The sequence below is a fragment of the Macrosteles quadrilineatus genome, unplaced genomic scaffold (genome assembly GCF_028750875.1).
Source record: "Macrosteles quadrilineatus isolate MER2022 unplaced genomic scaffold, UCM_ALF_1.0 Scaffold_7__1_contigs__length_78375512, whole genome shotgun sequence".
NCBI lineage: Eukaryota > Metazoa > Arthropoda > Insecta > Hemiptera > Cicadellidae > Macrosteles > Macrosteles quadrilineatus.
The window spans coordinates 32,055,697-32,081,288 of record NW_026542600.1 but is presented as its reverse complement, the minus strand read 5'-3'; the positions used below and the strand labels follow the sequence as shown (position 1 = coordinate 32,081,288).

Below are 25,592 nucleotides of genomic sequence, written 5' to 3'. Positions count from 1 at the left end.
TACATTTTTCTCAGATAGGAAAAGTGTAAATCAACACAGGATTAATTAATTAAAGTTTTACTGACAAAATCACATAGCACAGTTTTGAATGGAAAAGAAATTTTTTAGTAAGTATCTAAACTGGAATACAAAGACATTAAATACCTCAATTTCTAAATTGCAGATTTGTTCATAATTTTGATTGAATAATATAATATGATTATTGATTTTAACAAAACAGAAATTAATAACAAAACTAAATGAAACTACTTTTGCATTGTACTATACATTTATATTTTTATTTTTTGTTTAATTCATTAAAAAGCAAAGTAATTTAAAATTAAAATGTAAATGTAAGTATTTCAATATGTAAAATTACAAGCTAGTGGCTCAATTTCTCTCCCAATTTTTAGCATTTCTTACAATAACTCAAACCTCAAGGAGAGTTTGCAAGCAATAGTCCTAGAGCTATAGGTATTATTATTTGGCATTTCATAGCTCACTTAAAACTTAGTAATATTTACAAAAAAACAAAAACAAATAATACAAAATAAACGTTTTAAATCGTATGCACTAGGCACAATGTGGACAGTCTTAAAAACTCTCAGTCACATTTTGAAGTATCACAGCAGAAGACAGTACGTCTATCATTTCCAGAATCGAGGATTCATTTCTAATCTCTTTTCAAAGTTTTTGTACCAATTGTCTACTACACTGAGTGGTACCACAAACGGACTGCCTGGCACAAGAAACGAAGAAACACACTCAGAAAAGTTCTCAAGCATCTTTTTTGTAAATTCAAGGAAGTTGCTTGCTTCGTTAGGTTTACTATTTTCCAATTGTATTATCTGTTGCTGGACGACTTCGATCGGCTCAACTGATATGCCTATTTGGGCGTTATGTGAAATTGCCTGTTGAGCGAACTGTAGGAAGCCACTTTGTTCAATAACGTTGTTCTTCAATCCCGTTATTTTAAAAACTGAAGACGGCTTATCATTTGAAATGTACCCCAACAATTGCCAATTGGGTGGGGCATTTGGGTCCGGGCAACTGAAGTAAACTGAAACATACAATTGAAACAGCTTTTGAACAAGTAGGCCTATACATCCTAGGAAATACGTCAGATAAAAACACTCAAATTGGATTTATAATTCAGTGAAAATGTGTTACGATACTATATAATTAATACGATACTATGTAATTAATACGATACTATATATGTGTCTAGTATTAAATATAATTAATACTATATAATTATACTCAAGCTTATGGAGGATAAAAAGAGCATTACTATCCATATTTTCTAGCCCCCGAACTGGTTCTATAACCAAATCAAAATATTACCAGCTCCTGCAGTGTAACAAATGTTACGACTGTTTTATCATCATCAAATAAAATAGAAATAAAAATGGTAATGAAGTGCCATGAGATAAGAAATATATATGTGTAGAATATTCTTATTCGTTACATCATGGATTAGCCAAAGAACTAATGAAACACAGAATAGAGTTAGATTTAAGGACAAATAACAACACTATAAACAAACTTAATGTTCTAAAAAGGTTATTGATAAGTGTACCGAATTTGAAGGAATTGAGGCGTCAAATTCAAATCCCGCGCGAAAACATTGATCAGCTGACCAGCCGTTGACCCAGAATTCCATGCAATATCGTTGTCCACAAATGCGAAGACCAGGACTGACCGTCTGTCTGTCTGTTGTAGTCGAGGAGTGATTGTAAGACGTCGTTTTGGGTAAGCCACTGCCGCGTCTCGTGCTAAATTAATCAAAGTCGCGGTTCTAATCAGGTCCAATTTTTTATCTTCGTTACCCGCTTTAGCATATATCCCAAAGGGATATATTTGTATTGCATTCAAAATCAAAACTGTTTAAATCGGAAAAAGAAACAATTTCATCGAATCCCTGCTAGTACAAACCGCATTTGGAATTTCACGTGAACGCAGCGATTTTCAAAAGTTAAATCAATTTCACGGAATCAGAGGCTTGCCCAATATTTGTGTGTCCTAAGTGTTGTGTTGTCCGGACAAAATTGTAAGTAATTTGTAATTTATTTGTTAGTTGAGTTGTTTCAAATAGTGGTTCGTGCAGGTTTGGCATTGTTGTTTCCTGTTTTGTAACACATGTTAGTTAGACTTTGCAATTTCATGTAGTCATTTGAATCCAATTGAATCCATTTAATTTGTATTAATAGCAAGTATTTAAACATTGATATATCAATATTCTCAATAGTTCTGTAAATTTAAACAATAGGATTATTTTACTGTCACGTGGCCTATAAGTTTTAAGTCACATAAGATATCACTGTTCATTCACCAAGCCAAAGAGTTAAAATATTAAAATAATACAGATTGTCACTAAAACTGATTTGGGATGATTAACGTAAAGAAGGGGATAGTTTGCTGGTTGACGTCAGGCGGTGATGTTGGGTAGTGGAGGTGTGAAATTGCTGATAGACAGCTCCCTCATAACGCCAGTAAATCTTAATCAAACGTTCCTTTTATCATAATGCTTATCCAGGATTATTGTGTCCAGCCTAGCTGGCACTAAAAGCTGTCTTCAATATCGACTCTGCAAGAATTTATTTTTGTACTGGCCAGTCAAACAACAGGACTTTGGGCGTTGAGTGTCTCAAACATTAAATAGTTGCACCTTCTGCCCCTTTTATCACCGTCGTCGTGCGGCCGCAAACTAGTGTTTTTATTCCATTTCAATAGATACATAGGTTTTAGACAGCAATAATCTGTAACAAATCTCTTCCTGAAATTATATAAAGTTTAGGTGTATTAAGTTGATATTGTATAAAGTCAAAATCATTATATTCTGATATTATCTTCAATTCTCTGATTTTCATTTATCCTTGTTATTATATTTCCTACATTTAGCTTCATTATCAATTAAATCAGGTATTCTGAGAGTCTCAATCCAGAGATTACACTACAAACAATATACCTTTGGTACAACACAATATTTTGGTGATAGTAGTGCAATAGTAAAGCCAGTGTAGTTATAAGATTGCCATCATTTTTGAAGATATCAGATATAAGAAATTATCAAGACCCTCCCATAAGGACTTCTGGGAATGACTTTTATTTTACAGGGCCCACTTTAATTTTTTTATTAACATCAAGCTTTCACTGCCATCGCTCTGTTGAGTATTTCAATCTCTTTGTTCTTCCAACCCAGGGACAACCATCAAATTTGTAAAGAAATTAGTGAGAAGTATTTAAGGTTGATATATTAACAATAAGGGAAGTTGTTTGTGTTTATTAACAAATAAAGAATTTTTTGTTAATAATTTTAATTAATTTAGATTGTATTTTTTCCCTTTATATAAGGGTGACAGATCAGGGATATACAAAATTGAAGGGAGGGCTGGAACTGCACTCACGGTCAGTCCCTGGTCCTAATCCAACTACGGAACTGCACTCACGGTCACTTTGAGCCTTTCTGGGGGTACCGGAACTGCACTCACGGTCAGTTTTTAATTAGCCTATATCACATTGTGCAACACCATGATTGAATTGATTAAAACTTATTAAATTAGTTGAAATATATTGAAAAGTTTTTATTAAATTAATCTAAACGTCAAAAAATAAACTTACTACTGACATTGTAAAAAATACACATGTGTACAGAAAATTCTAGCATAGTATTTACGATAACATGATAGGCTATATTCTTATCATAACGAAGCTTCTTTTGTAAAGGTTAGGTTAGGTTAGGTAAGGTTAGGTTAGTTATTGTTGTATTTATTGTTGTATTTATTGGGACAGACACTAAAACGTGTATTAAATAAAGTATTGGATAAAGTAAGACAGAGGACGGAATAAACAGATGACTAAGGGGCTAGCGAAGCGTTCAGCCGTGAAAGACCGATTTTTGACCGTGAGTGCAGTTCCATATGGCTTATTAAACCCTTCCAACCCTTGTAAATTCCTTTGACCGTGAGTGCAGTTCGTTGTCAGCCAAATTGAATGTGGTAGTTGTCCTTGTCCCTAGTTTTTATGTAGGAAAAACAACACATTGTTTTTGTGCACATGCAAAGAGAGCATCATTGGAACCCGAAAAACGACAAACAAAAATAAACGTTTGCTCAACACCTGATAAATGAAGGGGTGAGTCGATGAAAGGGGAAAGTAACATTTTGTTGCTTTTGAGATAAATGGACTTAAAGTTTGCAGGTTATAACTTTTTAATTTTTTAACTTTTTTCATTCTTAAAACGGCCATTAGGAAGGGCAGAGATGTATAATTTTTGCACAATACTTAATAAAAATTGAAATGTTCCTTACTATTAAAATTTTAACTTTTCTATTGCTTACCTCCTTTATCCACTTAAAAAAAAAAATTGTTTTGTAGTGGAAGAAGGGGTTAAGTGATGTAAACAATTAAAATAAATTATTTTTGGTAAAAAAAAATACTTTATTTCAACATGTTACCATCAAAAGTAGGTACATTTAAATAAGGTTGTTGCACCAAAATAAAATAAAATTTAACAAGTCAACTTACTTAGTCTTTATCATAGACTTTATGCGCTGACTTGTAATTTAGTCCAAAAAATGGCAACTAAAAGCCAGCTATGCAAAAGAAATACCACAATATTAAAAATACTAAATATTTTTTTAAATGTGCAAGTAATAACTGTCTTTTATTAGATGCTTATCAGTCTTATCCCTGCAATTTTTCATTCTGAAATATTTTTTTTCATGTACAATCTATTACTTCTTGGAAGCAGTTACCTATAAAGAATAGCTAAAAATCGTTGTACTAAGTGGGTCCAATACGGTCCAATACATTTTTAAAACACACTAAAATGCAAATAGGAAATGTTTTAAGGTAATTTTCATTGACAGCTGATTTGGATATGATGTTAGCTACAGTACGTACGCTACTATTACCTAACAATAAGGGGGTGAGTGCAGGGGACAAGTGCGCAGAGTTATGGATGAAGGGGGTAAGTGAAACTTTACATGGATGAAGGGAGCAAGTGAAGCACAAAGAGTTATGGATGAAGGGTGTAAGTGAAACTTTGCGTGGATGAAGGGGGCAAGTGAAGCACTTACCACCTTTATACACTCCATTTGGGTGCATTTCCTGTACTTAACCCCTAAAAAAAAATAACTCAGCTGTTATTATACTTAGGACTATGGGAGTCAGTGTACTAATATGTAAACCAACCTACAATAACCTTGCTATTGCAACTGTTTCATAGAGGAGTGTACATATTGAACTATTAAAATGGGTAAGTTAATCACCCTTATCCTAGATAACAGTTAATTAATATGTAGGCCTACGTGTAATGTTTATGTACAGCCGTCATCGATGTACATAGTCTAACTGAATCATGTTTGGCTAGTAAGCAAAAACGGTTTGCTGCCGCAGTGCCACCACCCATGAGGAAGGATGGCCCAAAGCATGAAGTAGCCTTGAGACTGATGACATATCACACTTTAAAATGTCTACTTTGTTGGCAAAATGTTTAAAATTAAATTATTTCTTTTTGTTTGATATTGTATGTGTATTTGTTCCCTTAAGTACATTTTCTAAACTATTATTTCAACAACTTTAGGCCTAAATAAATTCTTTACCAATACTTTAGTAATTTTTTTAATTAAACAAAATATTGGTTAAGTATTTATTTAAAATCTATTGAAACCAAAATTACCTTCTAGTCTGGCTAGTCTAGCTAGTCTGTCCCAGGTAGCAACTGTGCGGTCGGTCATCTTTGTTAGAACAGGCCTGTTTTTTAAATTTTTAATTGTTTTATGTATTTATTCGTGTCAGTACTGTGTTTATCTTCTGACGATGTTAACAACTGATCAACTCTACACTATGTACCTGAAGCTGACGATGGTGTTTTAACACCGAAACATGTCCTGAATAGACATATTTTAGTGAGCTGTGACGGGAATTACGTAAGTAATTTAGTCTTACATTATGTCCAACAGCTCAGGGGCTACACACATGGATTCAAAATTAGAACTCATTCACTGTCTCAACTCAACTACAATTATTTCAGTCACGCCCGTGTGGGGATTTAACAAATGCAACTGCAATCGTAATCGCGTCACAGAACAGTTGATTCAACTTTAGTTGGGTTTCAGTCTTTCCGTGTGTCGACCGCCTAACTGTTCACTTTAAAATGTTGAGAAAACTTTGGCTAGTCCTCCGCAGGACCTACAGTACTGCAATTATTCCTGTGTATAGCCACTTAAATGAATGTAGAATATAGTGATGTGCCAAATCCTTAAAATTTTTGGAAAAATTTTGGATTCAAAATTCAATCAACGGGATTTAAGATTCCAAAGTTTCTAAATTGAACATTTTGGTGCTTTTGTTTTTGAAAGCGCTGATTTTTTTTGGCGTCATTATTATTGTTAATAGCCCGGTTAAACACAAATCTGGCAGCAATGAAGCAAACAGATAATTAATACTAATGAAACAAGTAGATTGTATTCTGAACTCCATCTTAACACGTTCGCTGCGGGCCACTCACCGGTGAGTGCTCTAGTTTCTTTTTGCCACGCTGAACGCTCGTACCTGTGAGTGATCATCCCATTCAATTTCTGCACAGCAGCACACCGGGAGTAACGGGTACTTTTATGTTTAGTACTGAATGGGTGCTTTATTGTGGTGTAAGTTGGTAGTAAATTTCCCCATAGAATTCCCTTCTGGCAAGATTAGAAATCAACTTGTTGTCCCGTCTATCTCTCTTCAATTGGTAATACAATGGAACCAGCTAGTTCCAGACAGTGCAGCTATCTGTGATTGTTTCAGGCAAACCACGTCGAATTTTGTCGTAACGCAGCACATTACCGTACATTTGCTATCTTCAGACCGAAATATTTGAAAGCCAAATGGGTTCGCTCGACGCTGCGTCGCACCGGGGCTACGCCTGCCATTCGTGGGCCACAGCGAACTTGTTAAGTGTAATAATACTGGAACAACTTACAGTACAGTTTCTTAAGGTCAATAGTCACTTATTTATACTATTATATCAGGGTGAGGAGTCGATTTCCTTCTGTTTCTATTGCATAGTGATCATTTGAATACTAACTTACCTGTATTTTTTTAACCTTGAACAGGTCAGTAAAAGTTTTGTGATAGGGTTTCAAGATTCGAAAAATATAATCAAGAAACAGGGGGAAAACTGGTATTTCCAACATAAGCAACAATTGTTGATTTAAAAGTTGAAAAATGAACTAAATATGCTATTTTTATAGTTGTTATAGATTGGTGATAGAGGAAACATTAATAGCCTTAAAATATAATTTTGAGAAAAGAGGCAAGCCTACTTACTCAACCCTGCAGCTCCAGCTGGGAAGCATATTTGTCCTGTGAGGAATACCGCCAGATGGTCAGTGTCGTCAGCATTAGGTATGACCGTAACAAACTGACGTTCTGCTACTTGTTGGAAGTTTGTTTCTACCTAAACAGTAAACATATACTTAAAAACCTACATTTGCTGTAACGTGCCCGAATTACACCTGTCTGTTTTCCCCCAAATGTTATATTAAATTGTCCTTCAGTCCCCTCAACTCCCCTTTCCTTACGTCGCCTTCCGCTATCCTACGTCGCCCTATAGAGCCTTCTCCGACCTTCCCCTTACCTTGCGTCACCTTCCGCTCCCCTACGTCACCTTCCCCTCCCCTACGTCACCTTCCAAGCCCTATTCCGACCTTCCCCGTACCTTGCGTCGTCTTCCTCTACCCTACGTCACCCTAAAAAGTCCTATCCAACATTCCCCTTTCCTTGCGTCGCCCTTTGTCATCTCACGTTACCTAATTCAACCTGATCTAGCCTGTTCAATCTGTATCTGCCCCGAAACCACAACCCTAACATCAAATTTATCCAGAAAACCAAATCCCCAAGTTAAAAGATAGTCTGATTCTTTCTCCTCAAAATCTGAATCCCAACTGACCATTTCAGGCCTTCGAGTTTATCTTTTCTCTTTTTATTAATAAATTGTAAATTCATTTAGTAACTCTTGTTTTATTCTCATTCCCGGCCCTCACTTATTAGCCAAGTAAGTCAATTAACTTCTCACCCATCAACAATCATTTCCAAAGTCACATCAATGAGTTACAAACTATTTACTATTACTATACTATTTACTATTTACTACAAGAATTCTCTTCCTAACTTTAACGCATCACGTAGTCAGGGTAAGCGTCTGAGTTGTCCAATATTGAGCCAACATCATCGACTTCATCTGGGTTGTCCTCACCTTCCTCTAATATCCTACGTACTAGTTCATCAAAATCTGGATCATCCACTTTCCGTGCTCATGATGTACTACAAGACTTACTTGTAGTAAGTCGGTCCATTTTACTTAAAAATATACACAGAACTAATACTAACTATTTAGTGTTTACAAAGTATATCGCGTTTGTATGCTGATAAGACAACTCGGAAAATGTAACTATATCACTACAAAAGATGAATATAGATTCAATATAATCTAATGTTATAGAACACAAACGTCACTTTGACCGACAGCAGGGTAACAGTATAGAACACACCCGGTAAATCTGACCGACCAGCAGAACAAAAAACATCCACCCTAGACACTCGTCTGGGTAAAACCTATCGATATTCTACCGGAGGGTCAGGGAGGGGTAGAGAGGAAGGTATTGTTACGAATGGTAAGCACAAACACTAATCAGTGTTGCCAATATGAAATCGTAAAATTCCCAACAGTCACATTGACCGATGTGTAGGCCTACCGTATTTGTAAGTATGAACTCAACTCTCTGTTCAAAACTTACCACCTCACCTTTGTAGAAATATTTTTAACCGAATTTATAGTTTATTATTAGCACTAAACAACACTTGGTACTTTTGTATTATACGGAGGCCACCCTTTTACAGCAAGCTGTGACGGTTATGTTAAATTAGGTTATCATAAATGCTGTGTATGAAGCATTTGGTATCATTCGATTCATAACGAAACGAGGAAAGTCCTACAAACATATTTATGATAGGGCCTAACCCAATCTAACATAACCGCCGCAGCGTGCTGTAAAATTAGTGTCCTCCGTATAATACGAAAGTACCCAACACTTCTAAAGAAACAGTGGTGTATTAATAAATTAACAACTTAAATACCGCCGCGCGCGGCACGATAGACATAACCTCACGAATCACTACTTACTCATTTGACTGATCAGTGATATCATATAATAATTGTGTTGACAGATCGCAGCACTTAGCGCTCGTTGTGACAATAGTTAAAACTACCCTTCACCTTCCTTCCGCCCCTACCACACTTGACAACATCGTAAAAAAAAATCCTAGTATGGCGCCGCCCCCGCCCCCTAGTGCTTGCCGTCCTGGAGCGACTGCTCTACTCGCTCTATTGTCGCTACGCCACTGATAGTAAATATAAGAGTGGATTCACTGCATATCTAGGTGCCATTCTTCTTAGTGCATACCAGTACCTGCTTTAGCTAAAATGTCGTCTACATGCTCATTCCAATTCAAGTTGTTATCTCTATTCTAAGACCAAGAAATGTTGTGCATGTGACAAGCTCAAGTGGCTCAGTATTTACCAAAATCAAAGGTTCTTTTTTTACCCTTGATTGAGCTATTTTGAAGGAAATGTGGGTAGGCTAGTTAGTTTTCTCAAGATTTAAAAAGTAGGCCTAATCATAGGCCTCCTGTATTTCCTATTTCGGTGAATGATAAAATTTCTACTTGTTATAAACTCAGTAGATTGCTTGTCTCTCTATTGCCAGAAAGGAGATGAGAATTTAACCCCGGCGATCACCATCATTCCTGTCCAGATACCTTACATTAGGTAGACCTATGACAAGAACTATTCTAGACTATTCTAGACCTATGACAAGGGGGACAAGGTCAGGTTCTCCAAGTAACTCAGGTGGACTTGTGTCGTTTGTTTACATTTTTCCAGGACCTTTATTAATTTAACCCATTATTATTATTATTTATTTTACTACATTATTACTACAAGGATTTTTATTGTTGTTTACATTTTGAGAACTAAAAATACGTTGTTGTTTTTGATTGTTTGATTTGATTTGGTTGATATCCTTCATAAAAAGATGTTTTATCGTCAGGTGAACTGAGTAGCCTGATAAAATATAGCCTTTAAACGTTTGAGCTAATTAAAATATATGTCTTAGAATTGCAAATATTTTAAGCCTAAAATGGTTCTTGCAAATAAAAGTACTACCGGTAATGTACTAAACAAATCAAAGGAAAGTCCTCTAATTAGAACAAGATCAATTACCAGGAAAAAAGCTGACCTCTCTAAGATTAATGTCACAAAAAATAACTCAAAAACTGACATTAAAGAAGTAATTAGTGAACCTGTGACTGAGGTAAATGAAACCACAGCGAACTTAACTTCTACTATACATGACAAGGAAATAGAGGAGATAAAAATTAAACACCATGAACTGCAGGCTAAATTATTGAAAGCAAATGAACAAATTAAATTGCTTTCAGTTTCATTACAGAATTTGAGTAGCAAGTTGCAAAATAATTTGATCCAACCTGTATGGCTCACTGATGAACATTTAAACAAGTATTTTGATCAATTAAATAATCATATATCAGGGTCGAATGCAAATGCTTATATACTGAACCCACTTATCAGTCATGCATTGAAATCCTTGATAAATACAGATCACCTTTTACAGCCACTGAATTTGCCAAGTAAAAATATTCTCATTATCCCAGTAAATGACTCAATTAACTTTGAGAGTGAAGGTGGTTCTCATTGGAGTCTGCTAGTATTTAAACATGACATAAATACCTTTTATTACTATGATTCTATACCATCAAAAAACATTGAACAAAGTAAGCTCATTGCTAACAAAGTGATCAATTTTTTTTTTTAAAAGATAGATATGATTTCAATGTTGTTCAAGGTCCAATTCAGAATAATGCATACGACTGTGGTATTTTTATGATACTAGCCATTGAACACGTTCTACAGATGGACCTAGATAACTGTGATTTTGCCAACTTTTCAATTCCACACTTTGATGAACTGGATTGCATAAAAAAAGATGTTCATTAACTTACATCCTGAGTAATACGACTGATGCAAAAACTGTAAAAGCCTTGATGGTTCAGAAGACTGTTCCCATTTCAGAGTATCCTTTTGTACAGCCCAAAAAAAGCTGTAAGACATCTGGCCCTGAGTTAGAAAATCCCCCAGGTCCTACATTATCTAACAGATATAGTGCACTGTCTAATGATCTACAGAACAGCTCATCTTATGTAACTGCTAACTCCTTAGTTACTAATCTAAAATGTAAACAACAGCCAAAAAAACAACAGAAACAATATATCAGGACTATATCCCCATTGAAAGCTCATCATAATAAAGGACGACCAGTCCATTTAAAACCAAACAAAAACTGTGCCGCAAATATAAACACATCAGAAGCTATCCCTGTACTAAAGCGCAGAAAAAAGGTTTACATATTTTCTGATAGCCATGGAAAGGACCTTGGGAACCTCTTATTGCCAATACTACCGAATGACTATGAATCATTTGCGTGTGCTAACTCGGGTGCTTCTGTTGATTATATATTGAACAACATTTCCAACATGACACAAGAATTCTCAAATGAGGACACGGTTATAGTCATTGCTGGTGCTAACAATATTTGTGACATCACCTACTCCAACCGGGAACCAGCAAGGTGTATATTGAGAAAATTCAAGGAATTTGTCGCAGCAAATCAGCACACCAACTTAGTCTTTGTGACACAATTTCAAAGACATGACTTGACATCGGACTGTGTGATTAATAAAGAAATTTACAAAATAAACTGTGAACTTAAACAACTAGATAGCTTGCATCTGATCAATGTAAGTGATTTCAATAGACACCTTTTCACTCGTCACGGCCAGCATCTTAACAAATTTGGCAAACGAGTTCTCTCCAGGAGAATCGCTGATTTTGTTTTAAACAAAAACCACTACTCAAGTCATCCACCTCAGATATTAACTAGCTCTGTCAGAATAATGGAAGTTGACATGGGATCTGCAATAGACACATATAACAACTCAGATGTGGCTTTTGCTCATTGCATCTCAGCAGATTTTGGACATGCAAAAAACATGAGTGAAGGAGTTGCTACGATTTTTAAAGAAAAGTTTGGCAAGCCCTGTGCAACTGACCTGTGTGACAAAAATTTAACTTTTCAAAAATCAAAGAGTGGAGCTGGCGTATATGGACTTGTCACAAAACCACAGTATTTTATGAACTCTAATAACTTTTATAATTATGACAGAATTTATGACGCAGCTTTTAATCAAATGACCCGTCACTTTAAACAAGGAAAATTCAAGACCCTCATATGCTCCCCCATGGGCTGTGTGCGTGATTGTATTCAGCCTTCACACTTTATCTCTAATATCACAAACTTTGTCAACAGTACTGAAGCCTCAGTGGTTATAGTGACTTCTAATGACACCTCCAGAAGTAGGCTACGGAATGGAATGTCACCTGCAAAATTTGTTGAAAGGATGAAACAGCTGATTGGATTGGACAACAAAGCAACCTCGCAGCCCTCCTCCCCGCATCCAGAAAGCAGCACAATTGATCTCTGCTCTACAATGTTTGACTCGGAGACACAATCAGCAGCGGACACTCCTCATGAGCTCCCACTTCACCTGACACCGAACATAAACTTGTCTGTTATCTCTGACACATCACCATGGCGAGGATGGTCGACACCAGAGCAACGTCCTGTCACTTACACATTGCACGGACAACCACAGAAAGATGAGATATGCCTGACTTCTACTAGTCCAGTATCTTCGCAATCACATCAGCAGCCCGTCCTAGTCCCTGGCCATCTCCAATACAGCGAGGCGGTGAAGTGTGTGTCAAGTGAAGTGGAAAAGCAGAGTAACAGTGCCAGTGAAAAGTGTAGTCTAAATGTAAATAGTTCTCATGTAAATAGTAGCTTTGATGTAAATACTGTAGTATAATTTCCAATAGTATTCTAATGAACGATCAAATCTGTAATCCTGATGTTGCACAGCTTCTCTCAAATGGCTTAAATAGTTTAAACTGCAATCTTTCCAGAAAACTTCCAAACACATAAAACAACAAAATCCTACTACCGCATCAATGTTCCGTCAAAACAACAAAAGTAAAACAAACTGCAATCAAAATAGTAATAACGAAATTAGTATCCTACACCAAAATATCCAGCACCTACCTCCAGACTAGACATGTTGTCTATCTTACTAGATGAAATTTCAGTGGATTTATTAGTACTGACAGAACATAAAATGAAAGAAAATGAAATAAATCGTTTGAATATAAAAAATATGATAGTTAAATCTTTTTATGCTCGAAAATTAACATGTGGAGGTGGTGTATTAATTTTGGCCAGATCAGCACTCAAGGTAGAACCTCTTGAATTAACAGAAATAACTAGTTTGGTTCAAGACAAAGAATTTGAGTGTTGTGTGGTTAAAGTACGAGCAGGAAAATATTCTTTTGTTTTAGCTGGTATTTACAGAACTCCTAAATTGTGTTATGACAAAATATTTTTAGAAAAATTTGATGTACTATTGGAAATTTTAAATAGAAATTATAAAAACATAGTGGTTGTCGGAGATGTGAATATTGATGTGTTGGAGGAATCGAAAAATAAAAAATTGTTGTTTAATGTTTTAAACTCTAACCATATAAAAGCATTGGTGAATTTCCCAACTAGAATTTGCAAAACAAAGAAGAGTGCAATTGATAATGTTTTTACTAATATAGCCAAGAGCAAAATAAAAGTTTCAGGAATAATTACTGAATTGTCTGACCATGATGCTCAGCTGTGTGTAATTACTGATAACAGTATAGAAATTTCAAAAATCCAAAAAACAATTGTAACATACCGTAGGAAATTTACTGATGATAGCATTGCTCAGTTTTGTAAGCTGTTAGAAAGTGAAAATTGGATTAATGTGTTTAATGCACCTGTTAATAATTAGTTTGACATTTTCTTTTATATAATTAAGTATGATTTTGATGTTTGTTTTCCTAAGGTTAAAAGTAGATTAACCAGAGGAAATAGTAATTGGATTACAGATGATATTATAAATAAAAGAATAGATGTTTTAGATTTGAGTAATACTGCTAGGAATGTTAAAGATAAATCATTTCAAAATATTCTGATAAAAAAAAAGAAAGAACTAAAAAAAGAAGTCATTGAAACTAAATGTAATTATTATCATAACTTATTGGAAAAATCACGAAAAGTTAGTAAAACTACATGGGATATTGTAAATAGGGAAGTTGGAGCAAATCATAAATCAAGCCATGGTGAAAGTTTAAGTTTACCATATATTAAAGCCAATAACTGCACGGACGTTGAAGATGTCTGTCATCTCTTTAATGATTACTATACAATGATGGTTGAAAATGACATATTGCCCAAACTTATATCTTCTACTGGTTCGAAAAATATTATTTCACCCTCCCAAAAAATTATATAAAAATTCAGTCTTTCACCAATTACTTATGAAGAGCTGGATAACATTATAACTTTTTTAATAATAAATTTTCCACTGGCTAGGATGAAATACCAATGCCAATAATTAAACAGGCTCGTCTATATATATTATTACCATTACTACATGTTATAAACTCTTCTTTTATCTCTGGAATCTTTCCCGAAAAATTAAAAAAATCAAAAATTAAACCTTGTTATAAAAATGGTAACCCAGAAGAAGTGTGTAATTACAGACCTATCTCATTGTTATGCTCATTTTCAAAAATTTTTGAGCGAGTTGTGCATATACAACTTTCAAAATACTTAGAGGAAAATAATTTATTAGATAAGGAACAATATAATTTTAGAGAAGGAAGGTCTGTGATTGACGCAGGAATCGATTTCTGTGAATCTATAATTAATTCAATTGATTCAAAGGAAAAAGTAGTGGGAATATTCTTAGACTTAACAAAAGCCTTTGATAGTGTCTCGCATGATTTACTTCTTGAAAAACTTAAATGTAACGGTGTAAAAGGGAGAGCTTGGCATTGGTTTGAATCTTATCTTACAGGCAGGCAGCAGTATGTCACAATTGATCACATAAATAGCCATAACCAATTAATTACTTACACTTCCTCAACGAAAATTGTTAAGTATGGTGTCCCTCAAGGATCAATATTGGGGCCCTTATTATTCTTAATTTACTTAACTGACTTCCCCTCATTGATAGAATCTCCCAATCGTGTTTGTTTATTTGCTGATGACATCAATATAAAAATATCCGGAAATTCAAATGCTGATGTGGAAGTCTCTTCTTTTGTTAAGCTTACCAAATGTAACCAATATTTAAATGAAATCAATTTATTACCGAATACAATAAAAACTAATTATATAAATTTTTCTTCAACAAGCAAAAATTCACCTGAGTTTAATATTTTTATGGATACAATTTTACTAAATGAAGTTAAAACAATAAAATTTCTTGGATTGCATATAGATGATAAATTTAACTGGGACAGTCATGTTGAAAACGTTTGTAATAAAGTCAACTCAGGCATACATGCATTAAGACAGATGTCAAAATTTAGTAGTTTAAAAACCTTAAAAATAGTGGCCTATATCATTCCCTAATTGAATCACATATTTCTTTTGGGTTGTGTCTTTATGGGGGCACATCAAATTTTAACCTAAATAGCATTCTGGAACTTCAAAAAAAAACAATTCGCATTATGTTAAAACTAAAGTCAAAAACATCCGCAAAAGAGCAGTTTAAAGAAATAGGAATTATGACTGTTTTTAGCTTATACATTTATCAAATAGCCCTTTATATTAAATCAAACCATGAAAGATTGCCAAAATTGAACTCTTTTCATACATATTCAACCAGAAAAGGTAACAAATTGGCGTTCAACAGACATAATTTATCGGTTTATGAAAAAATTCCATCTTATAGTGGTGTTAAATATTTCAATAGCTTACCTGACAATATAAAAAATATAAGTAATTTTAATTCATTTAAAAAACGTTTGAAATTATTTCTCACCAACAGACCCTTGTATAAGTTAGAAGATTTTTTCCAACTTCCTGAAATTTGATTTTTTTATAATAACAATTTTCTTTGTAAGTAGTATTAAGTTTAATATTGTGTTTTTATAACTGACTCCATTCTGTACAAAATGTGCAATATGAATAAAGTTATTTTGATTGATTGATTGATTGAAGAAGGTTAAGGGTACCGGTACTTTCCTGTTAAGGGGAACATTCATTATTATCAATGATTTCTTTTTGATATATCAATATTTTTTTCCCTTTACGTTCCATAATATCTTCAAACACATTTAAATTACAGACAGACATAGCAAATTGGTATGTCTAAGTTATAATGTACTTGGTTTAATAACTAAGTTAGGCCAAGGCCACACTAAAAAAACAGGCCGTAATGCTCACCAAGCATGACGTCACGATAGAAGACGGCAATGACGTACTGTTTGCCGTTTGTGACAATTTGTGAACAGCTGCTTGTTTTAATCTTTCCTTGGAAAATTAATAAGATAAATACCTACGTCATTGCCGTCTTTTATCGTGTCGTCATGCTTGACGAGCATTACAGCCTGTTTTTTTAGTGTGGCCTTGGTTAGGCCTATAGCTTGTATTAGAGAATAGGATTAAGAACTAATCTTGTTTAGGCAAAATTAATGCCTCCTATAGGATAGACCTATTGGATTAAGAAATTAAACTAGGCTATTCTAAACTAACCAAACTTGCTGTAGGCTAAGTTACCGTTTCAAAATTCCATTTGATAACAGAAAAGGCATATGGGCTATCAAACGGAATATTGAAATGTTACTGGTACCGGTACAGCAAGCAAGTTTGGTTAGTTAGGTCAGTTTAAAACATTTTCATTTCAATATAGGCTAATATTTTTCTATTGTTTGTTGATACTGAACAATATTTATTTATCGTACCGGTAGTTGTCAGCTGAAAAGTTTCAGTTTGTTAATATCAATAGCCTATATCGAATAAAAAAATTAAATATCGATAGCCCATATCGAAAAGAAATCATCGATAATAAATTAATGTTCCCTTTAACAGGAAAGTATCAAAGTTAAGTTACGTTGACGCTGGTCTCTTAAGGACCGATCTCGATATGACACGCTTCAAGAACACAAAAACATCTAGCGAGGCGGCAGAACGTCTCAGTGGGTGCATACTCATATCTTTAGAGGAGGTGTTTATAAATATCAAAGGGTACAAAAGTGCATCGATGTCAATTAAGTTAGCCTACTCGACTGATTTCTGTTGAATAGTCTACAGTAAATTTATAACCACGCCAAATAAAGTTAACCCTCTAGGTGTCAATCGACGTAATTACAACGACTATTTTATCGCCACAAGTGTCAATTGCCGTAATTACGGCGACTTGACAGGCCTACGGTTTCAGTTGATATAATCCCACAAGATCAAACAAACCCGGTAATTGGGCATACTAACGTGTTCATGAGATTCTGGGCTTCATGGTGAGTATAAAAGACGGCCGTTTCCCGAACTATTTATCTTGTTCTGTGATACTTTTTCCTAATGTCATTGTTTGTTTCGGTTGCTAGCGAACGAATGTTTACGTTCTACTGTTCTTGTGTGTCATGATTTTTAGAGTTATTATAAAGAAAAACAGGATGAAATTATATATTTCCTTTACCTTATTACATTTAGAATAAAATGTAGCCTATATCTCAGTTTTTGTAGCCTAAATATAGTGATTTTTTTTTACATGACATTTTTTTGGAACATCTGGATTTGAACCAACAACAAATTGCTTTTATACAAGGTAAGACACACATATCATACATTTTTAGATAGACAATTGTATTTGCTTTAAGAAAATATACAATGTTATCTTATGTCATCTTCTAGATTTTTAGCGAATTTCCCTATAGGGAAGTATTTAGCGAATTTCCCTATAGGGAAGTAGCTATTAGCGTAGGTGGCACGGTAAGACCTAGACCCGGGACCGATTTACTTTTTCATTTTGATGTCCCCAGAGGCCAAAAACACCATTCGTTCAAATTTTTATATATGTATATATATATATATATATATAGACTTATATATATATATATATACACCTTTAAACCAAATTTTATCAAAATCGGACAAAAATTACTCAAGTTATCGCGTTCACGGACGTATATATATATATATATAAAAACCCATAAAACCCCCGTAAAGCCCCGTTCCCATGATCCGATCGTGCTGGTTCGCGAACTCATTCAAGTTTATCCCGCTTTACCTTTAAACCAAATTTTATCAAAATCGGACAAAAATTACTCAAGTTCATATATATACACGTCCGTGAACGCGATAACTTGAGTAATTTTTGTCCGATTTTGATAAAATTTGGTTTAAAGGTGTAAAGCGGGATAAACGCGATAACTTGAGTAATTTTTGTCCGATTTTGATAAAATTTGGTTTAAAGGTGTAAAGCGGACGATCGGATCATGGGAACGGGGCTTTACGGGGGGTTTTATGGGGTAAAAATTGGTTTTTCTCACTTTTGACCCTCAAAACACAAAATTTCCCGATTTCTCTTTAGACCTTTTTAAAGAGCTTAAAAAAACAAATAATTTAGTATATAAAAGTATTTTTGTTCAATTATTAGTAACGGAGAAAATTAAAAAAATTGTAAATTTAAAATTCCCATGTTATTCTTATGGAGAATATTGTTAAATGTTGTAGTTTGCTTGTTTATGGATATATTTTGATCAAACTTGGCAAATTTATTTATTTTGTACTAAGCTATCAATATTTTACTCAAAAACACACTTTATTAGTTTCCTTGTAGCAGCAAACCTAGGTACTCGTTAAACCTAATGTTATTAAAATATATTTAACTGAAAATCAATTCAGACAAATGGAAATTCGCTTAGTCGGCAGGTTTGCTGCGGCGGGGGTATTTATTAATTTTATAATCAAACTCCGCAAAAGTCTTGAAAATTGAGTGACATTAACAGGTGTTCAATGCGACACCTAGAGGGTTAAAGGATAATTTGTTTAGAAGTTTATCAAAGAAGAGAACCAGAGAGGCCAAATTCATAAGGCCTAGAACTAAGTTAGGCCAAAGTTCTACCATATAAATGGGATGTCTAGGCGTACTTCAGTTAAGTTATTTGCAGAGGATACGTGTCCTAGGCGTCCGGTAGTTACTGTCATAACCTTACCTAACCTACAAAACTTGGTGATAATGAAAAAATCAAATGAAGGTTATATCCTGTTAACCTTCATAAAATAAAATTAAAAATACCAAAAATTCTAACAAGATATGTACAGTTAAGAAGAAATGGCATTCAAAGCGAAATCTTTGACAAAAAGTTAAGGTTACCGATGGGATTTGAACGAGGTAAGTTACCTCTTGCATATCAGCCGAGCACTCTATCCACTACCACGAACACTGATGGCTAATCATCAAATCTTTGAGGTAATGGCGTTACGGGCCCCCACAACCCGGTGACGGCACCGCCGGACGCCTAATCCATGTCCGGTTACCGGACGTGTATCCTCTTTGTAAGTTATTGTTATCTAAAGCCAAATTTTCAAAAACCATAAAATCATGCCTCACATCAAACCTATTCTATAGCATGGAAGAATTTTATGAATAAGACCTCTCTAGCATGATTTTTTGTAGGCCTACCGGTATCTGACTTGTAATGTAGGCCTATTGCTTGGTAATGTTTTGCAGATGTTCTTTGCTTTGTACTTTTTTGCTTTATATGCTAGCATGTTTGCTTTTTTATGATTTTAATTTAGTACGGTACCTACAATGTGTGCATGTTTTATTTAATGCTCATGACTTTTTGACTTAGCCTATTGTAGGCCTACAATGAATGGCCAAATAAATGATTTGATTCGATTTGATTCATACCATAGGTCTATGTCTATGCTAGAATAGCCTAGGCCAACTAAATAAGTTAACAATAAACTAATTAATTTTAACAATCCCGTACTATTTGACCAGGCTAAACTAATATAAACACTTACCATTCTGCCAATCACGAGTACACCAAACATGTTAGTTGTTGCCGCCATGATTCTTTATTTTAATTTTGCAGGTTTAAAACTAAAAGTATAAATGAAACTGAAATCGTCTGCCTCCTAAGCCTTAGATTTGTGTAATTGTATACAATATTATATTAGAATCATTGATTATACATATCAATCATATACTCCTAACGACTCAGAATCAGTAAACAAAAACAACACTGCTGTTGTAAGTAGTCAAGTAGCACTGCAGTAGTGCAAGAGTGCAAGTGCAGAACAGAAAACAAACAGGGCAAAGTTAGGGTGGGGCACACGGGAGGGACTAAGGCTAACATATCTTGTAGTGAACGTTCGCCGCAAGAACTGCTAAGTTGAAAAAATTTAAATTATTTTTTTTTTTTAATTTTTAGTTATAACATTAACTTTTTAATTATAAAATATTGTTTTAAAATTATAAAATTAATTTTTAATTTTTAAAATTAAACTGTCATAACATAACCTAACCAACCAGACTTGCTGATAATATAAAAACTATACAGTATAAGATAAAAATTGAATTAATGATTACTTATAATTTTTAATTAATTATAAAATTGATTTTAAAATTTAGTATTATAAAATTAAACTGTCATAACCTAACCTAACCAACCAAACTTGCTGATATGAAAAATTTGTTGACAAAAAGTTAGTGCTACCAGCGGGATTCGAACCCGGGACCTTCTGTACATCAATCCGAAACGCTACCAACTATGCCACGAACGCCGCTGAAAATCACATTGTTTCGTTACGGTAATCGTGTTGCCTCAAGAGAAGACATTAGCCACTAGAGATATGACGTCACTACAGCTTTAGCCTTAGTCCCTCCCGTGTGCCCATTCCGGCAAAGTTATGTTCTACCACGAACCACAAAGCTCTTCCGACAGTAACACCACCCACCACCGGGCCATCCCCCGCCACCACGCCACCATGACATACGCTTCTGCTGTTAGTTAGTTGTCGTCTGTCAAAGAAACGTTTGTGTTCGCGGCATATTGGCATGTTGTTATGGATTTTTTCCCCCTAGGACGCTAGGCACGAGCCTGGGATTGTTTTTCACATTACTTCATGATAGACCTAGGGGTTGCGGCATTATCACTTAGATAAAATCCATTGGTGACTTGGCGGGGATCGAACCCGGGACCTCAGGGACTGAAGTCCCGCGCTGTAACCACTACGCCAGCTCGCTCCCCATATGTGGTGAGTGTGATGGGGTTTGAGTTTAGCGACAAGGAGCCAATGATTGATTCTGTTGAATGCCTTGGAATAGTCGAGGTAAATACAGTCGACTTGTAATGAAGTGGTAAAAGAAGACAAACAAATTCTTGGAGTAGCAAAAGGTTTGTGACAGTAGAACGTCCCCTAGTAAAGCCATGTTGTTCATCACAAATACGATTTTAAGTTGAAAAATGAGGTTATCCATTACCATACTTTCGAAAAGCTTTGCCAAGGAGGGTTGAATGACGATAGGACGATAGCTTAAAACATTTTATTTTGTACCTGACTTGAAGATCGGGACTGTGAAGCTTTTTTAAGGGAGGATGGAAACACTCCTGCTTGTAATAGCATCCTAAATAATATTGCAAGATGGGGGCAAGAACTGGCGCGCAAAATCTTAGTACGAGTGGGGGTATTGTCAGGACCAGCTCCCTTTGAAGGATCAAATGAAGTAAGCTTGTCGTGAAAATGCTTGTAGCACCGACCACGCAACTTGAGATTGTCTGATTAGGCAAAAAAAATCAACAGGTACAGTCACGTCTACACTCTTGTAGACTGAAGAAAATAAATTGGAGAACAGCTCACATTTTCCACTTGGAGTTGAAGAGTCCCTCTGATCAAAGTCTTGTTAAGGACTTATTGAAACCTGAATTTTGGCCCGAGGGAATTTTTGTAAAAGAGTTTGGAGAACGACGTTCAGGCAGCCAAAATAACGTTAAAAGTTACATTCCTTCTCGTGCTTTTTTAGGGGATCGTCCGAAAAAATGGGACTAAACATGATGCGGGAAAATCACTCCTCTGTAAATTTTTGTGCATCTAGACCTGTTAGCCAAAACGGCCATAGAGGCCCAAATAGTGCAGGTGTAGGCATAGGACCTTTTAACTTTTGTATATTGTTGCTTAATGTACAGTGCCTTTCCACTGCTCGAATTCTAGACCTTGGGTGATCTTTTTAACATAGACTGGTATGTTCTACTTCAAGGTGGTAATGCTAACCAAAAATTGAACCAGTTTTTAAATACTTTTCTAATGTTGGTTAACGAGTGGTTTCCCAAAAAAACCCCTCCGGCCCCGTAAGAATCTAAAAAACTCCATCCAGCCCTATACAGACAATCCCACTTTACTAACCTTAAGAAAGTGGAAACTTTTAACCTATGATATGTACAAGGTATCCAAAACTCCTGAAGCTAAAGCAAGATATCTGCGAGTCAAAAATGAATACCAAGAAAGCCTTAAGCTTGCCAGATTTGAGAGTAATGTTAAATTCATTGAATCTGCACAAAATCCTTGTTTTGCAGCTTTGTACTGTTATAAAGAGAGAAGTGGTCCCAACAAAGCCTTTACAGTCGACCAGCCTAACACCCAGTGAGTTCAACGATTTTTTTGTGAACACGGTCCAACAGACCCGTGACGCTATTGGAATCCCCCCTACCTCTGGCCTAGAACTACTGGGAAAACATCCTCCACCTACTAGTACCTATCACATGTCCCCAGTTTCATGTGATAAAGTCATATCTGTAGTGCAAGGGTTAAAGAATTCTTCTATCAGAGACATGATAGCTCTACTAGTTTTGTGAAACAGATAATTTTCTCTATAGTTAGCCCATTAACTTACTGTATCAATTGTTGTATTTTAGAAGGTATTTTCCATGATGTTTTAAAAATTGCTAGGGTTGTGCCTATTCACAAATCAAATCAAATCAAATCATTTTATTGGGCCAAATTAACAATTATACAGTTTGCATTAGCCAGGTCAATACAAATATACTATACTATACATCATAATTACTAATATTTTCTAATCACAAGAAAGGCAATCCCAACCTGCCAGAGAATTTTAGACCAATTTATATTCTGCCATCTTTCTCTAAGATCCTTGAATTTATTATTAAAGAACAGCTCTCTTTGTATTTTGAAGCAAACAATTTTTTCTCAGCTGCCCAGTTTGGTTTCAGGCCTCACCGCAGCACTACTGATGCTGTTGACAAGTTAATAAAAGCAGCTTTTCAGTCTTTTGAGGATGGGGGCTTTGCTGGGGCCACTCTTTGTGACCTCAGCAAGGCCTTTGGCATGGTTGATCATGACACCCACCTGGGAAAGTTAAATTTCTATGGGGTTAAGGGGAAACTTTTTGAACTGTTTAAATCATACCTGACTGGGCGTGGGCAGCTGGTTTGTATAAATGGTAGACAATCCAGTGTACAGCAATTGACCCATGGTGTACCTCAGGGCTCAATTCTTAGTCCCTTACTTGTCAATGTCATGCTAAATGATCTCGCATTGTGTTTGGGGCAAGGTGTCATCTGTTACGCAGATGATACTACACTCTTTGAAACTAGCAATGAACTGGGAGATCTTGAGGAAGCCATGAAACGATCTCTTGAGGGTGCATCGGCCTGGTTCCGAGCAAATCACTTTTTTCTAAATGAGACTAAGACTAAGTCAATAATCTTTAGCCTAAGAAACTTAGAACATAGTGTGAAATCTGTCAAACTTCTAGGCTTACATCTTGACAATAAAGTAAACTGGAATGACCAGATTAGCCATGTTTGTGCTAGACTTTCCAGAGCTCTGTGTCTACTCAGAAGATTGAGATATTTTGTACCAAAGGACTGGCTGAAAACTGCTTAATATTGCTTTCTTTCAGAGTATTTTATTGTATGGCCTAAGGCTCTGGGGTGCCGCCTCTGGGGTCAAGAGAGTTCTGCGCTATCAAAAGAAAGCAGTTAGAGTAGTAGCTGGTGCTGATTACTTGGATCATTGTAAACCCATATTTGTAGCTAAGAGCTTAATGACGGTTTGTAACCTTTATATTTTTCAGTCTTTGATCAAAATCAAGAAGGAATGGGATTCTCTTGAGCTGAGAGGCGACATCCATCCCTACAATACACGTAGGAAAAATTATCTCAATTTACCACATGTTAGGTTAAGTAAAGTTCAGATGTCGAATGATATTCCTTAGTTATGCGTTTTTTAATAAACTTCCTTTTGTAGCTCGGAACCTGCCAGACCCAAAATTCAGAAAAGGGGTTGAGGGGCTCCTTTTGGCAAACCCTTTGTACAAAAATAAAGAATTTTTTGATCTGAAAGAAGAATATGTAAGTAGTTTTTTTTTAGTTTCTTAACCGAGTGTTGTGTGCTGTTTTTTTTCTCTGCATGATGAGTTTCAGGATTAATTCTTTTATATTGGTAAGAAACCTTGTACCATTGTCTTATTTTAATTTTCATTTTAGCTATAGTTGTACTGACGTTTTCCAGTAAAGTAACTGCATTTTATGGAAATAAAAATTCTTGATTCTTGACATTCTGTCAGGAGCCATGGAGCTTGATTTTCTTGAATTAACGTACGACCAAAAAGCCTTGATATTGTGAGGGATGTTCAGCTCAACATTTCTAAGGTAAACGAATGTAAGAGTAGCAGACGCTCGCAACAGCCTTGCATTACCGTCTGAGACCCTTAAAAAGTTCATAATCCACATTTCTCGAGTACGTTTATAACGTGCATGTTACCTTTTTTGGCAAAATGGTGAGCGCTCTGAGTTCAGTTGAAACGGAGGAAAATTTAGAACCACCAATTTTCTTAGGTGTAAAACATTATTTGACTGGTTAACCATTAATGAAACTCCACAAAGTCTTTTAGCGGGTTTCCGATATCATTGGGGTGGGTAAGTTAAAATGCTGTATGGTAAAGATTGCACCAAGGTCACGTCTCTTGTAGTCTAGAATAAATGCTCTATGACGAGAAGATGTTGTACCATGAACAACCAAGTCAACATTCAGGGCAGGATGATGAGCTTCTTCGGGTACCAGGATATCATCAGCATTAGTGATTTCAGGATGAAATGACGAAAAAATTAAGTCCAGTGTAACTCCTCTGCCATTCCTCACTATATTAAACTGGTCAAGGTTGTAATTTGTTGCCGCCACATCGGAAACCAACTTAAATGCTGCCCGTTGATTGGATAGACGAGGAGGTTGCCCAATCTATATTTGGTAGGTTGAAGTAATCCATGAGCACAATTTTATCAGCATTTGAACAAAAGCCAACAATTATTTAATCTACAAGGCAGTGATCAGAATAAGGTGAAGTTGGCTGATTTGCAGGTATGTAGACAGCACCCACAATATATAATGGACGTACAAGATACTTTGCACGTCAAAAAAACACATTCAACACTGGAGATAGCTAGAGGTTTGTATTTCATAACTTGATATGGTATTTCTCACAGCCACCAAAACTCCATCACCCTTCTTGATCGATTGCTCGGACCTATCATACCGAAAGATTGAAGAATTTGTGAATCCCAGCTCTGAGTCAGCAATATATGA

The 25,592-nt window shown here is 35.4% G+C and overlaps 1 protein-coding gene across 1 annotated transcript; it reads right to left on the bottom strand.

Annotated features, from left to right (window-relative positions):
* Positions 1-482: 482 nt before the first annotated feature.
* Positions 483-20,246, bottom strand: LOC128998441 (protein OPI10 homolog). The gene is made up of 3 exons (XM_054424566.1): positions 20,010-20,246; positions 7,297-7,426; positions 483-1,039 (listed from the first exon to the last, which is right to left on the bottom strand). Exons 1-3 carry the CDS (start codon positions 20,055-20,057, stop codon positions 627-629), a joined length of 591 nt encoding a protein of 196 aa, XP_054280541.1. The 5' UTR covers positions 20,058-20,246; the 3' UTR covers positions 483-626.
* Between the last annotated feature and the right edge of the window lie 5,346 nt (positions 20,247-25,592).

Coding starts and splice junctions, on each gene's coding strand:
- LOC128998441 (XM_054424566.1), bottom strand. CDS start 20,057: ATGGCGGCAACAACTAACATGTTTGGTGTACTCGTGATTGGCAGAATG. Junction 7,427..20,009: donor TACTCGTGATTGGCAGAATG/GTAAGTGTTTAT, acceptor TTTACTGTTTAG/GTAGAAACAAACTTCCAACA. Junction 1,040..7,296: donor AGCTGGAGCTGCAGGGTTGA/GTAAGTAGGCTT, acceptor TGTATGTTTCAG/TTTACTTCAGTTGCCCGGAC.